This window comes from Phocoena phocoena, chromosome 12 (assembly GCF_963924675.1).
Source record: "Phocoena phocoena chromosome 12, mPhoPho1.1, whole genome shotgun sequence".
NCBI classification, from domain to species: domain Eukaryota; kingdom Metazoa; phylum Chordata; class Mammalia; order Artiodactyla; family Phocoenidae; genus Phocoena; species Phocoena phocoena.
In genome coordinates, this window is record NC_089230.1 from 31,508,130 (window position 1) to 31,531,901 (window position 23,772).

At 39.7% G+C, this 23,772-nt stretch overlaps 1 protein-coding gene across 1 annotated transcript in view; it reads left to right on the plus strand.

The window, feature by feature from the left end:
- Window positions 1–23,772, plus strand: part of EPB41L2 (erythrocyte membrane protein band 4.1 like 2) — a 96,572-nt gene that overhangs the window by 52,069 nt on the left and 20,731 nt on the right. The window contains exons 6-11 of the mRNA XM_065889232.1: window positions 1,234–1,452; window positions 3,027–3,114; window positions 7,607–7,759; window positions 8,253–8,350; window positions 12,698–12,870; window positions 17,124–17,296. Of these exons, the coding sequence (XP_065745304.1) occupies window positions 1,234–1,452; window positions 3,027–3,114; window positions 7,607–7,759; window positions 8,253–8,350; window positions 12,698–12,870; window positions 17,124–17,296 (904 nt within the window). The remainder of the gene's footprint in view (window positions 1–1,233; window positions 1,453–3,026; window positions 3,115–7,606; window positions 7,760–8,252; window positions 8,351–12,697; window positions 12,871–17,123; window positions 17,297–23,772) is intronic.

Sequence of the window (23,772 nt, forward strand, 5' to 3'; positions counted from 1 at the left end):
GTGTAACTGGGGGATGGCTGATGCCATGTTCTGGGACATGCTCTCTGATGCAACAGCAAGAGCCCTGGACCACAGGCAGCGTGCCCCTTTGAACATGGTGGAGGTAGAGGCAAAAGGAGGGCGGAGCCATGACAACCCCACCAGGCAAAAGCATCCACAGGAAGAAGCCACCAGCTAATAGGAATGGCGGTCTCTTCAAGAATGAGGGAGGGTGCTGCCATTTTCTTTGGAGGAGTCAGTGGTAACCTTAGCAAGTGGTTCAATTCACGACTAGAAATTAGGTTTTCAAATGTTAACAAAAGGAGTTGATGGGGGACCCCCCCAACCCTCGTAAAATATAAGTAACGTGGTTTTGCACGTTATTTAATAAAAGCCAGAATCTTTTATAACTGTGTAATAATCCACTTGGAACACTGAATGATTGTTATTATAACTAATAATAACATTATTATGATTATGGCCACTAGTTATCGATTGCCAGGTACCATGCAATGTCTTTTATTTATGTTATCTAATTTTTTATCCTCATCTTTAAAGGGAAATAGAGTTCTTCCCATTTTACAGGTGGGAAGTTAGACTTAGGCAAGTAAATTAGCTTACTCAAGGTCACATGGTCAGCTCTGCCAGGCTCTGAAGCCCATGATTTTTCTACTGTAAACTGAATTAGCTGCCTCTTTAGATGGGATAAATGGGCAAGTAAGGGCTTCCAAGTAGAGACTGACTTAGGATTGTTGTTAAAGGGTCTCAGGAAAAGAAATTAGTATGAAAAGCATAGAGAGGATAAAGGGTGGGTGACCTTAGCTTTTCATGTAAATCCTGAATGAAGAACTGTAGCTATTTCTTAAATTTTATTAGTCTTTATAACTTTTGAAGAGCATGCTAATCTTGATTACAGTTTTAAAGCCAAGGAGACTAAGTGATTAGAATTTCACCTGCAGTCACAAAACTCTTTTTTTGTTATAGTAAAAAATACACTGTTGCCTGAATAGCAATTCAGAATTTCCACTCTATTACTTTGCCCTCTAGATGCATTTTTTGTAAATAAGTCACAAGTTTAGGAGTCCATGGAGGAAGGTGGGCTTCTTATTACAAAACACTTCTTTTGTTCTGCATTTGAAGAGTGCCTATATTATATATTTTATATTTGTTTCAGAGAAACATCAGAATCATATTTATGAGCGCTACAATCTTAACTAACTGTTCTCCCACCCTTTTGTCCCCTGTTCCTCACAGATACTTCTTGTGCCTTCAGCTCCGGGAGGACATTGCCTCAGGCCGCCTGCCCTGCTCTTTTGTGACACATGCCCTCCTGGGATCGTACACACTGCAGGCTGAACTGGGGGACTATGACCCAGAAGAGCATGGCAGTCATGACCTCAGTGACTTCCAGTTTGCCCCTACACAGACGAAGGAACTGGAAGAGAAAGTGGCAGAGCTGCATAAGACCCACAGGTCTGTAGACTTGCTTACTGGAGAGAGTGACCGTGGTGGGTTTAAATGGCTTCCCTTATAGCATTTGCTGGACATTTGAGCATAGTTGATGGGATTATTCAGTTTGCCCTTGTGGAGCTTCACCTAGTGCTAGTCAGGATAACTTGGAGTCATTGAGACAGCCTTCCATTGTCTTTTTGACTGTAATATGAGGAACTGTGCTCATGAGACTAAATGTTTTCATTTATTAAAAAAATTTACTGGGCTTCCCTGGTGGCGCAGTGGTTGAGAGTCCGCCTGCCGATGCAGGGGACACGGGTTCGTGCCCCGGTCCGGGAAGATCCCACACGCGGCGGAGCAGCTGGGCCCGTGAGCCATGGCCACTGAGCCTGCGCATCCGGAGCCTGTGCTCCGCAACGGGAGAGGCCGCAACAGTGAGAGGCCCGCGTACCACAAAAAAAAAAATAAAAAAATTTACTTTTCCCTATGATATCTCCTGTGCCCTACTTCCAGTCCTCTCCCTTCATACACACACGTGCACACACATACACATACACACACCTGAAACAAACATACCCACATACTTGTTTGGCATTGATTATACATTTCTTCTGTCTTTTCATTATTTTTATTACCATATTTGATAAGAAAGCCAGGGAGATAATGAGGCATCAGGATTTGAGTCAGAAATGTGAGTGGTAATGGGCGTTAAGGGTAGTAAATCTACAGGTGGTTTCTGTATCCACAGAAGATGACTTTTGGTTTAACTGAGGGTTATTAATTACTTAAATACCATGTTACACTTTGAGAACTTTTATATCTGTGAAAACAAATGGTTGTCTTAAGCATGAGTTTTTAAAACTCCCAGCTACGAAATTCTAACTTGTCCCATATGGCAGAATTGAAGTTTTCAAAAATTTTTACTGAAATGATTTGAAAGGAACTTTCAGAGATTAGAGGTTTTTACACAGACTGCCTTCACTGACTTTTTTTAAAAAAAAAAATGCAGTATTTGACTTTAAATATTTTCTTATTAACTTTATGCCAAGTCTGTTCAGTAGATGCCGTGGGGAATGCCATGGGGAATATGAAAATTAACGGGGCCCTGCTTTCTTGGAGCTTAAATTTGTTTAGTTGGGACATGTCAGGTGTAACATCAAGCACAAGTACTTCTCATCTTTAGTATCGTCAGTCGTAATGAAATAAAATTAAGGAGAGAATTTGTCTATTTCAGAAAGATGAAATGACTTTCTATTTTTTTAATTCTTTTATTTTTAAAATGAATTTATGTTGTACCCACTATTGCTGGGGCTTTTTCCGTAGTGGAAAAAAGTGAAAGCAACTTTCTAAGATAAAAAGGGTAAGTGTGGAGGGACACATCCTTGCAGTGAGTAGGTTCATATTGGAGGATCTTAAGAGAAAAATGCTGGAGGTTGAGAGTTGAGCCTTCTTCCCTGATTCCTCCTTGTCTGCACATTTAGCTGGGCTACTCCCTCCACCCCAAACTCTCCAAGCTCATGCACCCCTTTCTCTAGTTTGGTTACATTTGCTTTGCATCCCACCAGTAAGATAATATTGTTTCTTTTGATTCTTAGGGGTTTATCTCCAGCACAAGCTGATTCTCAGTTCTTAGAAAATGCCAAGAGGCTTTCCATGTATGGAGTCGACCTGCATCATGCCAAGGTACCGTGCGTGGAATGGAGAGGGGGCCTCTTTCCAGTCTGTTGACTGAAGTTTTGAGAGGGCTCCAGTTGTAGATTAGCCTAGTTCACTTTCAGAAAAGGATCCTCACCCTCACTCAAGGGACTCTATTTCTTTGGGGTTTCTAATTGGGGGGTTTATGGTTGTGGGGAGGGATCATTGATTCTCCCTCTTATTCTTTCTTCTTTTCCCAGTCTTTTAAGTTGATACCCTTTCATATATACTTACGGTAAGACTCACCATATCAGCCTTCTTTACCCCTCGTCCTAACTTTATCCTGTCCCAGCTTTTGCTCTTGCAAGTGCTGCCTCTGTCCCAGCCCCGTCTCCCACCTGTGTCCTGGGAGAGGAGAGCAGCTCTTAGCCACCATGAAAGGGCAAGGCAGCATGGATATGACCACTTTTCGAAAAACTGCCGGTGAAGGGGCCCTAGAGTTGGGCTTTTCCCTACAGGTCTGTTGTACTTCTTATAAGATAAACTATGCTGGCCCAGGCTCCAGGCAATTAGACCTTCTGTCCCATGTGAGCAGTGGGAAAAGAATGGAATCATGGAGGTAGCTGATAGGAGAGGCAGGGTTTGGTGAGGAAGATGCCGGGTAACAAACATCACCTACTTCATGATCCTAGTTTGGGTGATCAAGTAGTAGGGAGAGTCGGGGCGGGAGCAGTAGGTTGGGAGTACAAGAGACAAGATGAAAGATGCACTTGGTTTTGAAAAATATGTCCAGAGTCGGCTCAACATGCAGAGGGAACCTATTGTTGCCTGCTTTTAAAGGACCCGTCAGTCCCTTGGTGAGAAATCCCTAGGAAGGCCTATCACCCAAAGGTATCTTCCTTCCCTTGGCCTCAGATTACTAATTCTTGCTTTTGTGTTAATAGTACTTCATATTTGCAAAGCACCCCTTTTGCCTCTGTGCCTTCCTTTATTCTTTAAATATTTTTCCTTATTACAAAAGTAATACATCTTCATCCTAGAAAATAGAGGTGAACAGAAAAATATAAAAAGACTGAAATGTCTTTATGCAGAAACAAGCACTGTTAGTATTTTCTTGTTTTATTTAAAAAAAAAATCTCTGAGCAGTTGAACTCACATTTTAAAAATGAGATTATACCATGAGTATTATTTCATAAATTTTTTTTTTTTAACTTGCTCTTATAAACACTTCTCCATGTTAGTAAATAGTCTTTGGCAGCAACATTTTTAACTGCTACGTGCTGTATACCCTTAATTTTTAAAAGTACTTTCACTTACACTATCTCATTTAAGGGTCGGATGTTTTTGTTTTTACAAAAACTACATAAAACAATGCATATGGCTTGTTACACTATCTGGCTTGTTGCCTCAAGCCACATAGTGTAAAGTAGTCCCATCTCTGTGATGTCTGCTGATAAATCCTACTAGGAGGTAAAACAGATCTCCACACTTGAGTGTCTTGTAGCTCATTTCTCTGTATGATGGGGACAGGCTGGGTCAGCAGGCAAACAGAAATAAGGGAGGGAGGACAGAGCAGATTTGGTATCAGAAAGACACCCAGAGCCCACCTCTCCTCTAAACCCTGTTATTCTTGCCACACGTGAATCTTACATCTGCTGCTTTCGTTGATCATTAGTGAGAAAGCAGTCCTTAGATGACAGTCCTGGAAGGTTTCGGGATTCTTGTTTTTGAAGTTGTATGTTAGAAAAGTAAAAAAGTTGCTGGTTTTGTTATAAGTGTAATTTCAGTTCTTGCTGTGTGGTTAGGAGTAGATCACTTAAAAAAATCAGAATAACACACATTCATTCAACTTATCATCTGGTGGACTTAGATAATATCTGATGCACAAGATATTTGCAGCTCATGGGAAAAAAATCTGTAGCAATGTAAGAGAACTTTTCATGTATTTAAAAGTTTTGTGCCTGTATACATTTTTCATTACCTTGAGATCATATTTAAAAATTATTTTTTAATTAATATTTTATCGTCAGAAGAGTCCTTAATGGCACACTTATGTTAGGACAAGGTGAGGGTGTTGAATAAAAGGGCTCTTGACAAAGATAGAAGGAAACCACAAGAGTAGAATGATGCCCATGAGCTGGTGACAGCAGCTCTCCTAACCCCTCTGGGTGGGGGGGCGGGGGGTGAGGCAAAGAGTAGTTGCCAGAATCCAGGGGAGGGATCTGTGTGGAGAGGGCTGTCTTGAGAGGAGCTGCGATTGTCCAGGATATAGCCACCGTGATGCGACCACACAAGGAAGGAGTCTGGGTATTAAAAACCCTGACCTCCTTGCCCTCCTCCCTGTCTCTGATCTTCTTCAAGAACTTTCCATTGGCTGAAGTCAGTGGGAGCAGGATCCTGTTGATGTCCATATGGGGTAGCTTCCTAAGGCAGTGAGCAAGGTGGAGAAGATGCCTCCCTCCCTTTTTTTTTTTTTTGGCGGTACGCGGGCCTCTCACTGCTGTGGCCTCTCCCGTTGCGGAGCATAGGCTCAGCGGCCATGGCTCACGGGCCCAGCCGCTCCACGGCACGTGGGATCCTCCCAGACCGGGGCACAAACCCGTGTCCCCTGCATCAGCAGGCGGACTCTCAACCACTGCGCCACCAGGGAAGCCCAAAGATGCTCCTTTTTTATTAGTTTATTTTTCTGACTTTGTTGCTGAATGCAGAAGTCAAATATGGAGAACTAAGGCATGCTTTTTTTCCCTTTAACTTCTTTCCCTTTATCTGTAATTTCTATTCACACAAATACTGATAATTGTAAAACAATATGTGGAACAATCGAACCTCAGCTGATTTACTTGGATCCAGATTGTGTTTATTTTTCAGTCAGATAAAATAGCTTCAATGTCCTGTTGAAAGATTGCCTCACACTAGAGATAGCTTTGTTTAATGTTTCAAATGAGGGTTGCCTCCTTATTTGTGCTGAGAACATGCTGTCTTGGGTAATCTTCCGGCCTGCTCCCTGTGTCCCTGGCCAGTGATATTTTGGGCAAACACGTCATTTGTGTCTGGTGCCAAATTGCTTAGGCACCTGTGCCTGGTTCACTCTGACTTTTTACTCTGTTCCTAGAGAGAACTGTGGCTGTCAGGATATGGGTGAATAAAGCACCTTTGTAGATGAGATTTTAAAACCTGCTCAGATGGTCTAATGTAATTTTTTTTTTTTTTTTTTTTTGCGGTACGCGGGCCTCTCACTGCCGTGGCCTCTCCTGTTGCGGAGCACAGGCTCCGGACGCGCAGGCTCAGCGGCCATGGCTCACGGGCCCAGCCGCTCCACGGCATGTGGGATCTTCCCGGACCGGGGCATAAACCCATGTCCCCTGCATCGGCAGGCGGACTCTCAACCACTGCGCCACCAGGGAAGCCCCAGTCTAATGTAATTTTATTTGTATATATGAGTTGTTCACATATCACAGCAGTGAATGCCATTGGCATCAGTTACCTGGTACTGTATTTCTATTTTTAAAAAACTGAAATAAATTGCGTTAAATTGTTCTCAGTAACAAGGCAGTTGAAATGTTTTAGTTTTATTGACTCGAACCTAGACTATGTGGGGTTTGTTTTAGCATATTTTGTGAGAATTTGTTCCATGTTAATTTCTAAAAATGTGTGAATATCTCTGAATAATAATCTTCAATTTTCCGTATCTTGAATGAGATCTAGTTCTTCTCTTAAAGATATTTGAATATTGTACATATTAGATCTTCAAGCACTACTTGAAATGTGAGGAGGCAGATTTTTACTTTTGTCTGTAAATGTATTTGATTAAAATAAAAAATCTTTCAGGCTGGCAATTATTCTAGATTGTCATCTTTTCCAAATTAAAACACCAAGGAAAGAAAACAATAAGTTCAAGAATAGTCCGTAGTCTATTTGAGCTATGCCAGCCAAAGGAATGTTGTAATGAGAACGGGATGTCAGCAGTTAGTGTTACTGAAAAACTGCTTGGAAGAATTCAAAGATTTCAACACCGTCAGCCTAGGAGAGAAATTTTCTATGAGGAGTTGGTGTTCTCCAGAATATAGATGTTACTTAACAGCTGTTAGCTAGCATAATCCTCTGAGATAAATTTGCCTACAGTAAAATGGCTGACTGCACCTTAGGGTAAGCCGACATACTGTCCCCAGGGGCTGGAATAGCCTCTAGGAAACATGTTTTATCTCCCGTATCTTCAGGATGTCTAAATTGAGGTCTATTTCCTTTCCTCCCTTTTAGCTCTTACAGCCGAGCTCGAGGACATATGAGTTAGGCCTTTTGAAGAACGTTGTGTCCTGTAGTCATGTTGCCATATCTCAAATCTGACCCCTCAAGAGGAATATCTAGGTTTATGATGTGTTGTATGTCCTACTGTTTCTATTAACTTGTGTACGATCACTGCAGTTGAAATACAGACCTGTTAAATTGGCATTCCTGATCATGGTTTGAGGGGCATCATTGACTTCCCTACCTATATAACTTTCACAGCTCTAACCATGGTCAAATGGCTTATGGTTGGCAGGACTCAGAAGGCGTGGACATCAAGCTGGGCGTGTGTGCTAATGGGCTTCTCATCTACAAAGACAGACTGAGAATCAATCGTTTTGCTTGGCCGAAAATCCTGAAAATCTCCTATAAGCGCAGTAACTTCTACATAAAAGTTAGGCCAGCAGAGGTAAGCAGAGTCCTGTAGCCCTTGGCATATCTAATCGGGCTTTGTCAGTGTTCTCCTTTATGGCCACGAACTATCAGAATTCTTTTCCATTGAATGTTAAGAAAATGAACTATTATTTATTCCTCCATGGTAAAAAAAAAAAAAGAGGGTTTTTGATGATAAACTTGCATATATGTATTCCTGTTGATAAAACAAAACAAGCAACAGCCACAATTTCACAGAAAAGGAAAAGTAGTCAGTGCCTGCCACATCTGGGGGGGGGGGCTCATTTTTCTTTTATCTTTGCATCAGCTAAGTGGTCAAGATCGATAGGAAGGTGGTAAAATGAATTTTAGTGGACATTGAGCGATAGCTAATTTATGTCAGTAGTTGATATTTGCCCTTTTTCAAGAAGAACAATTACTTCTTAGTGAAATATCTGAATCCATGTTTTTCAGTAGCTTTTAATCAGCTCTTAAGAAATATGCTGATTTGTTTTATGGATTTATTCTAGCTGGAACAGTTTGAGAGCACCATTGGCTTTAAACTGCCAAACCATCGGGCAGCGAAAAGGTTATGGAAAGTGTGCGTGGAACATCATACTTTCTACAGGTAATTTTGAGAAAACAGCTTGGGATTCATGAAAACAGATCTTGGTACCCTCTAGATCCTAGGAGGGGGCAGTGGATAGCGTGGCAGACGCAGCTAGAACTGCTTTATGGTTCTTTGCTCTCCCTCTTGGTGTATCTGTTTCTGTCACCGTGCCATGCTAGTCCTGGCTCAGAACTGCTCTGCCTCTGCAGTGGTCCCTCACTCCAGTTGCCCTTCACCACCATACCCTCCCACCCCGGCTGCCGCTCTTTCACTGTCACTCACCTTAGGCTTCACTTAGTTGCTCTTATCCGCTCCCTCCTGTCTTACTTCTTTCCCAGCCAGACCAACCCTGAACCCTGTGCTCTGTCCCTTTGCTACTTTGTTAGGAGTGTTCTCCCTGCTAAGTCCCTGTCCCTTTTTGCACATCAGCCTCCACTCTCCTGGTCCTGGATGAGTCCTGTGTCCCGACCTCACCATTTCTATACCTGTGCTACCACGTGTTGCTTTCAATAGCCTAACTATCCAGGCAGACACACTCACACAGCGCTTTGGGTTGGTGCAGTTGTAGAGAGATCATTTCCCATGTCAGCTGGATCTTAGTGCCACCATCACAAATATTCCTGGTCTTCTTGAGCCCCAGGGCACCCTGGCCCCTCTGCTCAGATGCCCTTCATTGGAAGGTGTTCTGATAGTAGATGCTGTGGGTCATGAGCATTCTTGGTTTCATGCATCTTCTCCTTTTCTCTTTTTGTCTGTAATTTAGCATCGTTTCCCTCTCCCTTCATTCATTCTTTTCTACCTCTCCTGTTTCAAGAAAGAGCATATATAGAACTTTTATTCCTCTACCTTGATCCCTTGTTTCATGCCTCACGTAGGATTGTGCTTTGTAAATCATGTGCCCCCAGTGGGTGGCTTCGATGAGTTCTTTGGTCAATAAACATGTCCATGTCTTGCTCTCTGAAAAGACACAAAACCCCAGAAGATCTCCTTAGACCTTTTAGACTCCTATAGCTTTTGTCCTGTCTGCTTTCATACTTTTATTCGGGCGCATACTTATTAACATTGCTTTTCTTAGCAAAGTGTGGTTTGCTGATCTTCCTTTTCTCTGTTTCCTCAGTTTTCTATTACTGCAGTCTAGATAGCTGTGATATCTAGACCCTTCATCTTTAAAGTTTTTGCTTTGCACTCTTAAGGTCTAATGCTGCCCCTCCACATACTAGATGTGTGATTGTAGGTAAGTTACTCAACCTTTGTGAGTCTCTCCCTTTCATCATTTGTGTGATGGTGGTAATGATAATAGTGCCTATATTACAGGGTTGTTTTGAAAACTAAATGATATAGCTCACGTGAAACAAGCTTAGAACCATTTCTGGTATGAAATAATGTTTATCATTATCATCATTATTCTTAGTTTTGTGGCATAGTGTGCTATTTATTTTCAAAACTGCTCTAATATACTCATTTCAGAGGAGTCATATTACCATTGACTTAAATCACCAAAAAGATTCTTTTAGAGAGAACTCATAAATGTTTGTGGTCAACACTTTTTTGTTTTGGTACTAGTTTCTGTTTAATTGTAGCTTAATTGCTTAAGGATTTCTTTGTGCTCAGAAAATTAATCTGTGATCTAATACTTTGTGTATGTGGTCACCAGTGCCAGTTGGGCAAGAAAGCACTTTATCTCAGTTTGACATAAACAGAATAAAAATCCTCTAGTTAGCGATTTTCCCTCTTTTGCATTATGACTTAAATCTGCCTTTAAAATATTTTCCTTGTATTTCTTGGATTTATATTTTTTGTAAACTGGAAGTAAGAGAAAATCCTCATATGGAGCTGCTCATTCTGGGAAGATGTGGCCTTTGGTTGAGATACAGTCAACTGAAGTGAACCTGCAGAAGGGTAGCCGATAACCCAGTCTCACTCTCCTGTTTGCCTCTAGTCTTTTTTTTTTTCTTTTTAAATTATTTTATTGTGGCAAGATCACTTAACAAATTTTAAATGTATAATATATTATTATTGACTGTAGGTACAGTGTTGCATAGCAGCTTTCTAGAGCTTATTTATCTTATTTAATTGAAATTTTTTGCCGGGTGATTAACAACTCCCCATCGTACCCTCCCTCCAGCCCCTGGTAACCACCATTCCAGTCTTTGATTCTGTGAATTTTGACTCTTTTGGATACATCATATAGGTAGAATTATGTAGTACTTGGCTTTCTGTGTCTGGCTTGTTTCACTTAGCGTAATGTTCTCAAGGTCCCTCCTTGAGATGGGCCACTCCATCTCAAGGATGTTACATTCCAGAATGTAACAGGTCCATTCTGTTACATACTGCAGAATATCCTTCTATTATAATGGCTGAATAGTATTCCACTGTATGTATATCCTGTATTTCCTTTATCCATTCATGTGTAGATGGATGGTGAGGTTGTTTCCGTATCTTAGTTATTGTGACTCGTGGTATAATGAACATGGGAATGCTAATATCTCTTTGAGATCCTGATTTCAGATCTTTTGGAAAAATACCCAGATGTGGGACTGACGGCTTATGTGGTGGTTCTATTTTTAATTTTTTGAGGAGCCTCCTTACTGTCTCACATAGCTTCTGTACCATTTTGTATTCCCACCAATAGTATGCAGGGGTCTCAGTTTCTCCACATTCTTGCCAGCACTTGTTGTCTTTTGTTTAGTTTTTAAAATTTTGTGGAGGAGGAGTATTTCCTTTTGGGTCACGATGGCATGTTTCTCCTTTGAGATATTTTTTAGAAATGTCTCTTTTTGTCCACTTGTTGATCTCCCAGTACCTACAGGGCATGCTTCGTGAATGGATGATAAAATAAATGTGATTTAGCCAACTTGTTTTTCAAGGAGAATGAGTATTTCTTAATTACTGCACTGATAAGCTCGCCAATGACCCTTTTTTCTATACATCATTGCTTTCTTACACGGCATTCTTAGACCATAGCTAGCTGGATTGCAAGGTAGGGAAACCCGCCATATTCAGCCCATCAGGAGACAGTGCATGGTAAATGACCACATTTCTCACCCTGCCCCTGGTGCTCATTATGAGTGTCGAGACGTTTAATCTTTCAGCGTCCCAGGTTCATTCACTGTTAGAGAAAGAGATTACAGAGCACAGACAAGAGTTAATTTCTGGTCTAAATGTCTAGTATTCCGGCTTTCTAATTTAAGAATATAGAGCTTTTTCCAAAGTACAGTTTGAGGCACTGACGTTTTCAGATTATGCTTTCTCAGCAACATCATCTCTGTCTCCTTTGAAAATCTATTGGCAGAAAATGGAAGTTTTCAAGGAACACTTCTGCTAGCCTCTATGACAAGACTAAAGCCAAGAGTGTATTAATTCTTTTTACATCAGTCTCATTCTAACACGTTGTTTTCCTGGGTTGATATGATGGAGAATCCTGAACTGATGGGGGAGCACCTCTTGTATTACTACATGTAGCTTTACCTTGACTTGAATCTCTTTTCATTGCTCGTTAAGCAGAAGATTTCTAAAAGTTGAGCAGAAATGCTAGTAATACTCGGAACGGTAAAGAACTCTTTGAGAAACCACTCTTCTTTGGATGATGATAGGAAAAGTTTTGGTGGAGTTCTCCATATTCTGGAATTGTCAACTGCAATCTTCTTATTTAATACATTCTCTAAGAGCTCTGGGATTATCTTTTTTTAAGATGTTTTGCCAGCTCTTCATCAGGCAGTGAAGGCAAGATAAGTTCAGTTGTATACCAGACAAGATTGGCTCACTTACTAAAACCGTGCTTTCACATAAGTCTGGAAGTACTTGCCATCAGGAGTTGTACTTCATTCATTACGGACCTGGGGTTTAAGCAGGACAATTGTGCTGGCAAGAAAGGGTGTTCGTCATCCCTACAGATCCACTGTGCGGTGTTCTTCATGGGACAGCATCACTTGATGGGACAGATTCCTGAGTTAGACGTTCTTTCCCAGAGAAATAGACATAAATATTAAGAATTACTAATGGTAATGGACTGCTACTTGGCACTTCTGGCTTGGAGCAAGAATTCGGACATATGTGTTTATATAAATGATTTAAGTTAATACAAATAAATAACCTTTGATATACACTGAAAACAGCTGCGTTTTTGCTCTGGTTGAGGAGAACATTATTCATGAATATGTGAATGAGGATTTATTCATCTTATCATTATCATAAAGCTCTGTATATAGGAGGGTTTATAAATAATGTTGATTTTTATTAGAAAGTTTAGGCAGCATTTTTTGGACCAAATAATCATACTTAATGAAATGAGATATTAAAATATATAGTTTCAAAGTTAAAAAAAAAATCCATAAAGTCTAATTTTGTTCCCTTTTTCCACCACAGGCTTGTGTCTCCAGAGCAGCCACCAAAGGCCAAGTTCCTGACCTTGGGGTCCAAATTCCGCTACAGCGGCCGTACCCAAGCGCAGACCCGCCACGCCAGCACCCTCATTGATAGGCCGGCACCGCACTTTGAACGCAGTTCTAGTAAGCGGGTCTCCAGGAGTCTAGATGGAGGTAAACACATTTATTCGGATTCTGGATTCCATTAATCTTTCTCTAACCCAGCGGGATCAGAAAATGTTGATATACTTATTAATAAGATCCCCAGAAATACCCTAGAGGGAGAGCCATTCTTTTTTCCTGAGTAAATAAAATACTATTACTTACACTCATAAGAAAATAATTTTATAGTGTTTTGAAGTTGTCATTCTGAACGTAAATTTTCTTGGCACTATAAATACACACAAATATCAGTTGAGTTCTTTTTGATGAGATGTTGGACAGATGTTTTTACTGGTCTAACTTAATCGTGATATATGTTATGTGACTTAATTTCTTGAACTTGTTAAGTAATGGCAAACATGTAATTCCAAGGGTTTTTGGTGTGATGGCATATATAGAACTTTTATTCAAAGGAATGTAAAACATCCATTGCATCATCACATTTTTGAATTTAAAAACCCTTACTAAAGCTTAACAGACATTCTAGCATACGGGAAACCATTCACAGCTTCCAAGGATTAGTTCAAATGCAGTGTTTAACAAAAAGGAAATATAGTCTGTTCACCTGTTCTTACATCCAAGGGGAGACATGTATAACTTTGTTCTATTAGAATTCTCACTTAGCTACATATGTGTAGTTTTTAAATAAATTACACATGGAGATAAATTGATGTTGCTTCCCTTCATTTTATATATATATCTTATTACCTGTCTAATTTTGGGTTAATAGCAGGTTTCCTATAAAAGAGCTGAGGTTAATTTTATATTAGAATGCTTTAAAAATTTTTTTTTTGTTTCTACCTAATAGCAAGGAATTGGTATGGATACCTTTCTACCAGAAGTAGTTCTCCAACATTTTTTGGCTGATGAGCTGATGAATCTCAAAACATATACACAAAAATAGTAATGCTAAATTGGAAATTTTCTATTTTACTACTGTTTATCAGCAAAAACCTGGTTTTGATCGTTATTACTGATACCTTTCTGAAACACGAACTTCAACAACTTATGTTTCAAATAATCAGCTGAACTGAGCAGATTGGATATGCTAATAGATAAAAATCTTCTCTCAGTAGTGAAGGACTGACACTCCTTGGCCTTGATCTATTTTTCCTGGAATAAACTTAGAAAACAGATCCAGCCAGACACACAGATACTTCCCAAGTTTTGTTGGTGGGCATTTTGGTACATATAGTTATTGAATCTTGCTTCTGGAGAATCTTTCATATAGTTTTATGAGACCACAGGAAAAAATGTGCAACAGAATCATAAATTGTGGTTCAAATAAATGTCCACGTTCCCAAATGCAGTGATTTAAATTTAGTGAATTCGTACTGCACGATAGTTGTCAGAGTATCTTCTAGCTCATCAACAACTGAGTACTTTTTCCAAGTAAATCCAAAAAATGTGCCCGGTTATGTAAATATTTCACAAGTCTTGCCCCTTGTCACAGAGAATTTATACAAGTGCTGAATAAATGTCATCAGTGTCATTTAATGCCTGAGAGAAATCATTCCTCTTTCTGGAACACTGTCCTTTTTAGCCTTTGTTTTAAGCTATGAGGTTTTTATAACTCTCATGTTGCGAATCTTAGGGCTTAAAAAGAGCAGTAAACTACTGCTTTTTCTTTGAGGTATATAAACTGTGCTCAAGGAAGCCCACCATCTTGTATGCGCAGTTAGCGCAGAGGGTTATAGTGGGTCCGTATCTGAAGACAATGATTTTCACAAGTAAAAGCAACAAACATGGCACAGTAATTCATTATTTTTCCTTTTGTGCTTTGGACACTGTAATTCATCAGATGGGCCAGCCATTCAAAAGGATTATTGTGTTGTTGTGAGAAATAGGAGGCTTTTCATGCCAATACATGACCAGACAGGGAACTATTTGGATAGGGCTTATGTTCTTTTTTTCCCCCAGAGCAAAGCTAGGCTGTAACCTGGTACTGAGCTCTATTTTCCCCACCACACCATCCATATACCTTTTGTTGTTGTTGTTGATATGTGTTATGTTTTCTTTCTCCTGTTTTTAAACAGGCTATTTAAATACATAAATATTCTTCACTTTAAGATTTGACAAGTTAAGTCTTTTAGTGATTATGTAGAAAGTAAAAATCAATGTGATATCTAGAGATCAAATGTCAAAATAAAAATTAATCTAGGATAGCTATTTTAGAACAGTGAGATTCCAAGATTGCTATTCAAGCCAGAAAGAAGGCAAATCAGTCATTGAGAGCATGAACACCCCAGATGCATGTGAGAGCAGGGGAACTGATGATTTCCTGAAAGTGGAAAGTATAATCGGGCATTACAGATTGGGTCATCAGGGAAGGAAGGCATATCTGAGGAAGAACCATTTCAGTTGAGACTTGAAGGATGAGAAGGAAGCAGCCGTGAGTAGAACAGGAGATAAAGCATTCCAGGTAGCAGGAGTAGCAGGTCTGAAGATCAAAAGTTGAGGGACAGCTTGATACATTCTAGGAGCAGAAAGAAGGCAAGTGCAGTCAGAACTGACTAGTGATAGGGAGAGGTAGGCTGGGAGCAGGTCACACGGGGCTTTGCAGGTCACATTCTCTTGGTGCCGAACGTGGTTTTTATTCTAGGAAACCATTGAAGGGTGTGTGTTGTACATACATACACATGTGTACACACTTACAGAGGCACATATGTGTACAGTGCTATCTATCTTTAAAAAAAAAACAAAAATCACTTGATGCCATGTCCAGAACAGTTAGAGAGGATGAGAGAGGAAGCTCAGGCCGACTTGTCAGGAATAATCCTGGTGTGAGAGTCATGGTGGTTTTGTCTCAAATGGTAGTAGACCTATTAGTCATTGGTACCATAGGTTCTGTGCCTTGGGCTTATAAACTTCTCAGGGTTCTACACGGTTTAAGACCTGACAAAAATTATTAGCTGCAAACTGAAATCATTAAGTGTTTAACAAAAGTATGCAGGGTCAATATTTTGCCAACTTCATTATGTAACTTTAAATTGGATATTCATTAAAATTTTGATATCATTACATTTGAAGCCATTTCTAGGTCAGAGTTTCTCATTGTGGTAAAATAGAGATGGAAGCAAGTGGCCACATTTAGAAATACATCCAAGGACTCTATTGGACTTGCTGGTTGTTGAGGGGTAAAGGAAGAGACTTCAAGGTATCTGACTTGAGTAACTGGGTGCAAGCATGAGAGTGTATTTGGCAAAAAGTCAAGACTGAGAAGAAGGAAGTTTTGGACAGGGCAGGTGAGGGGTGTGGATTAAGAGGCTTCTAGTAACACATGGATTAGAGGTCTAGGTGTTGCCCAAGTTCAGTATGGTGGGTCACACACAGTCTCTGCCCTCCAAGAGCTTGCAGCCTAAAGTTAAACAGTGGGCTTCCCTAGGGGCATGGGGCCAGAGCAAGCCGCACTGTGTCAGGAAAGCGCATTTTATGCTGGTGAAATGACCTCAATGGTTTCTTCTTTGGGGAAGAAACTACAGATGGATAGAGGCTTTTGCCGGTTGCTACTCACTTTGCCTTGTTGAGATTTGAAGCCGTCTTGGATTGATCTGCCATATGACAGAAATGTCAACACGATATATGTTCCTGCACATCTGTAGGATAGACGAAGGGAACACATAAGGCCAGATTTGCTAAGGCAGAGGGTTTTATGTATTAGACTTACTGTAGGTCAAGTTGAGGCATTCAGGAGGGAGGTTAGAAAAAATGAAAAATATTAACATAAACATAGAAGTTGATTCTCTAAAATCTACTCTTACTGTCTTGTTGCAATTTCGACTGGTGTTCTAATTAAAGGTTCCTTTATGGAGGAATTCTTAAAACTTATTGAAGCAAATCATTTTAATAACTAGGTAATTATTTGTTGCAATAGGTAGATTCAGAAATAAGTTCAGGCAAGATTAAAGAGACTCCAGAGAATTAAAATACTGCTCACCTTGTAATTCTGACATAGTACCCTGACTCTGGTGTTTCATCTGATCTTAGAGCTCCTTCTACTGGCCAATTCTATGATCAGTGTCTTATCCTTCAAAAATCTGTGACTTGAGAGCTTGGTCTAATTTATTGGGTTACAATTCAGAATACTTATAGAGTTTATTAAAAGTTTAAACATGAGTTTATTTGATACATTATTTTCATGATCAAACAGTGTTCCCATTTCTGTTAATTGTCTGTGAGGTGCCTGTTTATCTGGGAAGGCGGGGCGTTCATCAAATTTTATCGCTAAGTGTCCTAAAGCAATCTGTATGATCATTCTCAACTAGCTCTGATTGGTGGTGTGGACCGGAGTCTTACGAAGGATTTTCCTGGCCCTGCTGGGGAGGTTTCAGCACGTGGCCCTGGAGCTGTGAGCCCTGCTGTGGTACAAGATGGTGATGGCAGCAGGGACATTAGAAGCCCAGCTAAAACCCCACACGTGCAACTCACCGAAGGAAAGGTATGGTTAATTAGTTGAATACGTGGCTTTAAATGTGTATTTAGACAAGAGGCTGTCTATTGCATTTGTTGTTTCAGAACTCACTTAAAATCAGCCATTGTATGTTCTGTGTTGATAAAATTTCCCACTTTTCAAATATGTGTATGCTCTTGCCGGTTTGGACTGAGTCTCTAACCTTCTTCTGGTTGGTGTTCAAAGCAAAATATTTCAGCGTAAATTACCTTAATACAAGCAAGTAATTTATTGGTCTCTTGTCCATCCTTATAATTATCCTATTTAATTAAGCCCCCAATTATAAAAAACTGTGATGATTTGAAATTCATATTTGGTTTGTTTCAAGTAAATTTTAATGTGTAGCCTATGTCTTGATTATTTTATTGTAGTATTGACTTGAATTTTTTAAAAGAAGAAAGGTGGTCTTTATGAAAAGTATGATTTTTCATTAATAATCTACCACTGATGAAGAAGAAAGTTTTAAGTAATTGTTTTTTGAATACTGAGTGAGAAGATGGTGTGTTGCTTTCAGTCTTCTTTGGTGTGTATACCATAGTGAACAGAGAAGTAACCTATATTGTGTTTTCAAACTTGCCGGGGTTATTTTATATTACCTTGAGCAAGTATAGTCACTTAGAAGTTGATTTGAAGTGGCTTTGAGTTCTTCAGATCTCTTTTCCATGTCTGCACAAAGCAACTTTTGAATGGGTAACATTGGAAGTAAACATGAAAAAGAAATGAAATCATCCTGTGGATTTATAATGTTTTCAAAATTTTAACTTTGAAAAATTTAAAGATGTGCAACATGAATTTATAAAGAACTTGCTAGATGAGGTAACTGCCAGTGTCTCAGGATTTTCTGCACGGACAGCCCCCAACCCCAGCAGAGAGGAGGGCTCGGGCACCCTGGGGGCCCTGTCTTATGCTACAAGGACAGATGCTTCTGGTAGCACGTGCCATTAGATCCTCTTCATTCCTTTGTTAAAAAATTTGTGAATATTATATTCCACAAAGGATTTGATTAAAAATTAGTTTAGAATAACAGGAATCACAGCAAACAAGATATCTATCAGTAACTGAAAAGTTGTCAGGATAGGTTATGATTATGCTACCAGGACACCCAGGAGTGGCTACTTACATCAGAAATAGGAGAGCTGAGAATCTCGGAAAGTCTGTGTTCCATTCTGCCTAGATAATGTGATACAAAAGAAAAGTTCTTTTAAATTCCAAGGGAAATTCTGCCTGCTTTTGGTAAACGACTGGCCTTTTCACTAATGCGTTCAGGGTTTGTCAGCGACCAGGTTCAAAAGTAATAATGCTATTTGAGTTGCATAGGATCCGTTTGCAACCGGTTGAAAATTAATAATTACATCAGCCTATCACCTGTAAGTTGTATGTGATAAAAGTAGTCCAGTTTTCCTGTTTTATAAATGGATCATTTAATTCAGTTTCTAATGACACTGTGTTAATACAATCCTTCTGAGTAAACGTTTTCACTAACAACCCACTTCTTCTCTCCTCTTTCTCTCTCTTGCTTTTGGTTCTCCTTTGAATGTATCCGCTGTGTAATTTCACATTCAACCATGGGTTTGCTTTGAGAATAGCTTATTTCCACATGCCCACCTTCACCACTCATCCGCTGTGCTTCATCTCTTTCCCCACACGTATTGCCAGCCCCTGAAATGGACTTGCTTTCAGACATTTGGGAGGAAGACCCCTTTGGGGAGGCCGATCAGATCACACTAGACAGCTTAGAGCTCCCTTCCCCGGGCGAAACATCAGAGCGGGGGGCTTGTGATTCTGGCTTGGATCCTCTTGAAGCCCCTCCTGAGACTGACTGTCCTCCCGCCCATGAGAAGCCTCTAAAAGAGGCTGAGCACAAGGGTTCAGAGTTTGGGCGCTTCTTCAGTTTCTGCAGACGCTTTCCACCTCGCTTCCCCTCACTGCTCCATGATGGTGGGTACCTTGCCTTCCCCAGCCTCCCCAAGGCCTGGGTCTCCTTCCTCCCCACCGACATCCAGCACTGTGTTCCCATCACCTCCCCTTTGTTCCTTCCCTCCCTCATCCTCATTTTTGGACTCCTTCTCTCTGCGTCTCAGTCAGTGCCTTTTTCTCTCACCTTTTCCCTTCCTCTGGCTCTATCCCTCTACTATCTGGAGGCAAAAGCTGCTTCCTTGACTGTTTCTTATGACTGTGACTTGAATGACAAAACGGAGGAAGAGGAAGCAGTTGCCAGCTCTCCTACATGAGCTTTAAATCTGTGCGGTCAACAACACTCCACTTCATCTTATACCCTTCGTAATGTAGAGTGTAAACATGTGCATAAATTCCATCACTGGTTAACCTCAAAATAGTATGATCTCTACACTTTCACACACATCCTTTTAGTACATGAGAAGTGTAATTAAACACTTCCCCTCCACTGATATTGACTAGGTCCACACATTCTAAGTTAAGAGCAAAGTTGGAGGATTATTTTATAAATACCTGAACCATACTAGGCCATAAAAACAAGGAGAGGGGGACCTATGTTGCCCTTAATAATCTGTTTTGGGTCTGTCCATTTTGCAGATAAATGTTAATGCTGTTCCTTTAGGATGGAAACTTTATTTTGATATAGAACTTAGGATGCACTGGACATAGCTGTAATCGATATGTATTAGTAGAATTCCTTAGTGTTATTATTTCTCTGTTAGAAAGCCAAGCTTGTTCTTGCATTTTTGAGGATGCATCTGTGACCTTTACTCCTGACATGCATAGGTCTAATCTCAGAAACTCCTTGTCTCCCTATTATTGTAGCATTTGGAGCCCAGATGAAGTTCAGATAGTTTGTTTTCTTTTTTTAACTCAAAATCATATATTATATAAGAGTCACCGTCATGTATTCTGTAAGGAAGATACTATTCTGTTATCTTTTCTTTAACAAATATGTATGAAAAATGAACCATAGTATTTTGAAAATTTAGACTCTGTAGCACTAAGGTTGGACTGGACCGCTTAGTGTTCTTTTATTTAAAGTTAGGTGTCTGGTTTGATCCGAGGATTTTTGCCCCAATATAGGGCTACCTCTGCAGTACTAAGCAGTGCTTACATGTGTAGTACTTTTTGATTTGTTTTGCTAAATGTGGTCTGGGGACTTAGTGTCCCATATCCTGTGGTTACTATTAATACGTAAAATAAGTCACAAAATTTAGAGCAAATCTAAAGGAAAATGTGAAGATAATTAGGCATAGTGGGAGGATCCACGATTCCTGAAGGTTACCTGAAGAATGCCAGATCGACATTTTCGAGAATTAAGTGCTGACCAAGGAATTGGAAGATGATTCTTAGCAAATTGTTGAGTGGCTGTGTCTAATTTTTCCCTGCTGATCAAAAGATACTCTGAGTTCCCCGCTTACCTCTCAAAAATGCTTGAATAGTTTAAGAAAAATAAAAGCACTTTTGAACTCTCGGATTTGACACTGTCTGTTACAGTAAAGGAGAAAAAGAATATGTATAATCCTGCTATAAATGAACATGTAAAGGTTAAACTCTTTTCCTTTGGTATCCGAACCAATATTTTTCTTTTATGCTATTCCCTTTCATGAGTCAGTAGTCATCAGTATTTATGTTAGTTTTAAATGTACAGATTAATTCTTTGGGTCATTAGATAACTGTCCAACTATGAAAAAGTATTCTTGCTTAAAGAATTTTATGAAAGAAAAGTGGCTATAAAATATAAGAGTGTTTTTAACTACCCACCATTTTATATGAAAGTAGCAAAATAAACCAGTTTCCCCCCAAGGAAAGAAATCTGTGTTAAAAAACTAAATAATAGGGTGAACATCTGTCCCTGATAGAAAGTGAAAGCCAAAATTTACATCATGACACTTTGCCCTCACCACTAGTTGATTTAGATGTTTCAAGTTAGAACAGATTGAATTATGCCATCTTTACACTCTCATGTTTTCATTCCTGAGTCAAAACATATTAAAAAGCAGCGCATAATCTAGGGACTGAGAAAGAGTGAAGCTTCCATTCTCCATTCCACCTTTGCAAAAGACCATTTCCATCATTTGTGCAACACTGTAGGTGAAGAAAGACCAAAGTGGCTTAATAGTCTGCATCTTCTGAGGGCCAGACAGTAAAGGTTGGTAATGCTGGTTCACCATTTAAGTTCAATACAGCTTCTTTGCACTGATGGTAGCATTTCCACTAATATTCCCCTTCTCTCTGGCTGCTTGCTGGGTGACTTCCAGGCGAAGACCGAAGAGGAGGAAACACAGCTGGAGGAGGTGGATATTTTCCCCCCAAAGTTACATACCTGGTAGCTGCTGCCTGCCATTATCATTTGTGCGGGGGGTGGAGCACTTTAGGGTTTATTTGTGAGTTTTGCTCGCTGTGGCTTTAGGTTCTTAAGATTTTTATTCCTCTTTTATTTTAATGTCTTAGACTATCCAACTCTGAGTCATTTCTGGTGCTTGCTGGTTGATACACTTATGTTTATTTGCCTTTTTCCCCCCTGTGTGTGATTTAATTTCACAGAAAAATTCCTTGAGAGTAGAAGGGGATAATATTTATGTCAGACATAGCAATTTAATGTTGGAGGTTTGTATAATTTAAGAAAACAACTCTGTCCTAATGGCTGCCAGGCTGCTGTGAACGGGGGGTCACGCACAGGCTGGCTGGCACCTTTCAAGCACAGTGCACGAAATGCATGGGGGAAGTTCACCTTGGGAGTGCATGTTACCAGTCCAGCTTTGTTCTTCTAAAGTGGCTTAGGTAGGAATATATCTACTATAAGTTCTCAAAGTGACAACTGGGAAAAAAAAAATTCTGTGTAATCAAATGAATAAACTTTTTATTCATTAATCTTGAAGTTCCACAAGTAAACCTATTTTCTCCTAATGGGTTATCTCCAGGGTTTAGAGTCTGAAGTAACATGATCCCATCCTTAATGCACGTTCACCAGAACAAATATTTGTCGATCTGGCATTAAGTCATTTGGCCCTGTGTCCACAATTTTTTTTTTTTTTTGGTGGTGCGAGAGAGTGCCAAAATCCATGCAATTAGGAATGTAGTCCACTTAAAATCTTTCATTTGAGAGTATGCTAATTAATGGGTTTGTTTTGATTAAAAAGAAAGAATAAATGAAAGAAAGTAAGAAAGAAAAGAGGAGGAAAAAAAAACCTAGCCACCCAATTAGGAATGTAAAATGTATTGTATTCCCCGTGTCACACGAGAACGGTTTTTTGTTTCTTTTTCCCCCTTCTTTTAGGGTAGTACATGGCAGTGTATTCAGTGGAGAGCTGCAATCCTCAGTAATTTGACTAATCTGTTCGGTTGCTTTCAGCAGCTTTGATAACTGTTGGAAATGTATTTTTGCATAACTTACTAAAATGCTCTGAAGTGTAATACATAACATTGCTTTGAACAAATGCAAGAAATGTGCCTGATCTCAAGCCACAGTCATTTTTCCATGCCATGCAAAGATTTTTAGATTTTCATGAGATTTTGCAAATGGCGATAGCAGCTCATAGATGAGCTACTATGCTTGTGCATGCATATGGAATATCTAATTTAATCAGATGCATGACCTGTTTCTGTGGGAGTAGTGGGATTGAAAGCTATAATCCACAGGTGGCCCCATGATTTTTGAAATATAAGAAAACATTTAAAATTCAGTTAAAACTGTTTTCTGAATACTGCCTTTTATTTCCACAAATATCATTTCTCAGGGCCAATCTAAAAAATCCCACAAGTGACATTTGTCAGGGCCTATTTCAGTGAAAATTGACCTGGTAGTTTTCCTCGCATCTTTTTATAAGGACTGTTTGGTATGTGGGTGGCTTTTGTGCTTGGCAAGTACGTGAAACCAATATGATGTTCATTTATTTTAGAGAAAGGCCAAACAGAAGCAGCCTCTGGAAGCTGTTCAGTTTATTCCATAAGGATTAAAAACCATTGCTGAATTTCCTGAAAAAAGCCAACCGTTGGTCCCCCTACCCCCCCTTTTTGGGATGATCCTGAACTGGATTCCTGTCAGGCCAAATGGGCTCTGAGTCCACCTTTCTCTATTTTCACTTGCTTCATTATATTACAGGGTGCAACTCTAGTAGTAACCCTAATCAGAAAGGTAAATTTGCAGGAACAAAGTCATGGGCTGCATTTCAAATCCAACTATTAGAAAGAAGGGTTATTGGCCATGTTGAGTATTAGTTCCATAGCCTCCTTCTACTGATATCTTAAACAATTCTAAACAGAGAAGAAGTCAGAACCCTTTAAGACAGGAATCATAAAAAAATTGCACATTGGTTTTATTTTCAAATTTGGACAAACTCATATTCCTAGGTGATGATAATGGCTTTTGAGACTTGGCATTTTTCTTGCTTTACTGTGTTTTTTTAATCATAAGTTTACTTTGTCTTATTTTTTGGTTTCATTTTTTATTTTTATCCTATTGGGTTTTTTTTTTTGTTTTTTGTGTTTTTTCCTTTTGGATT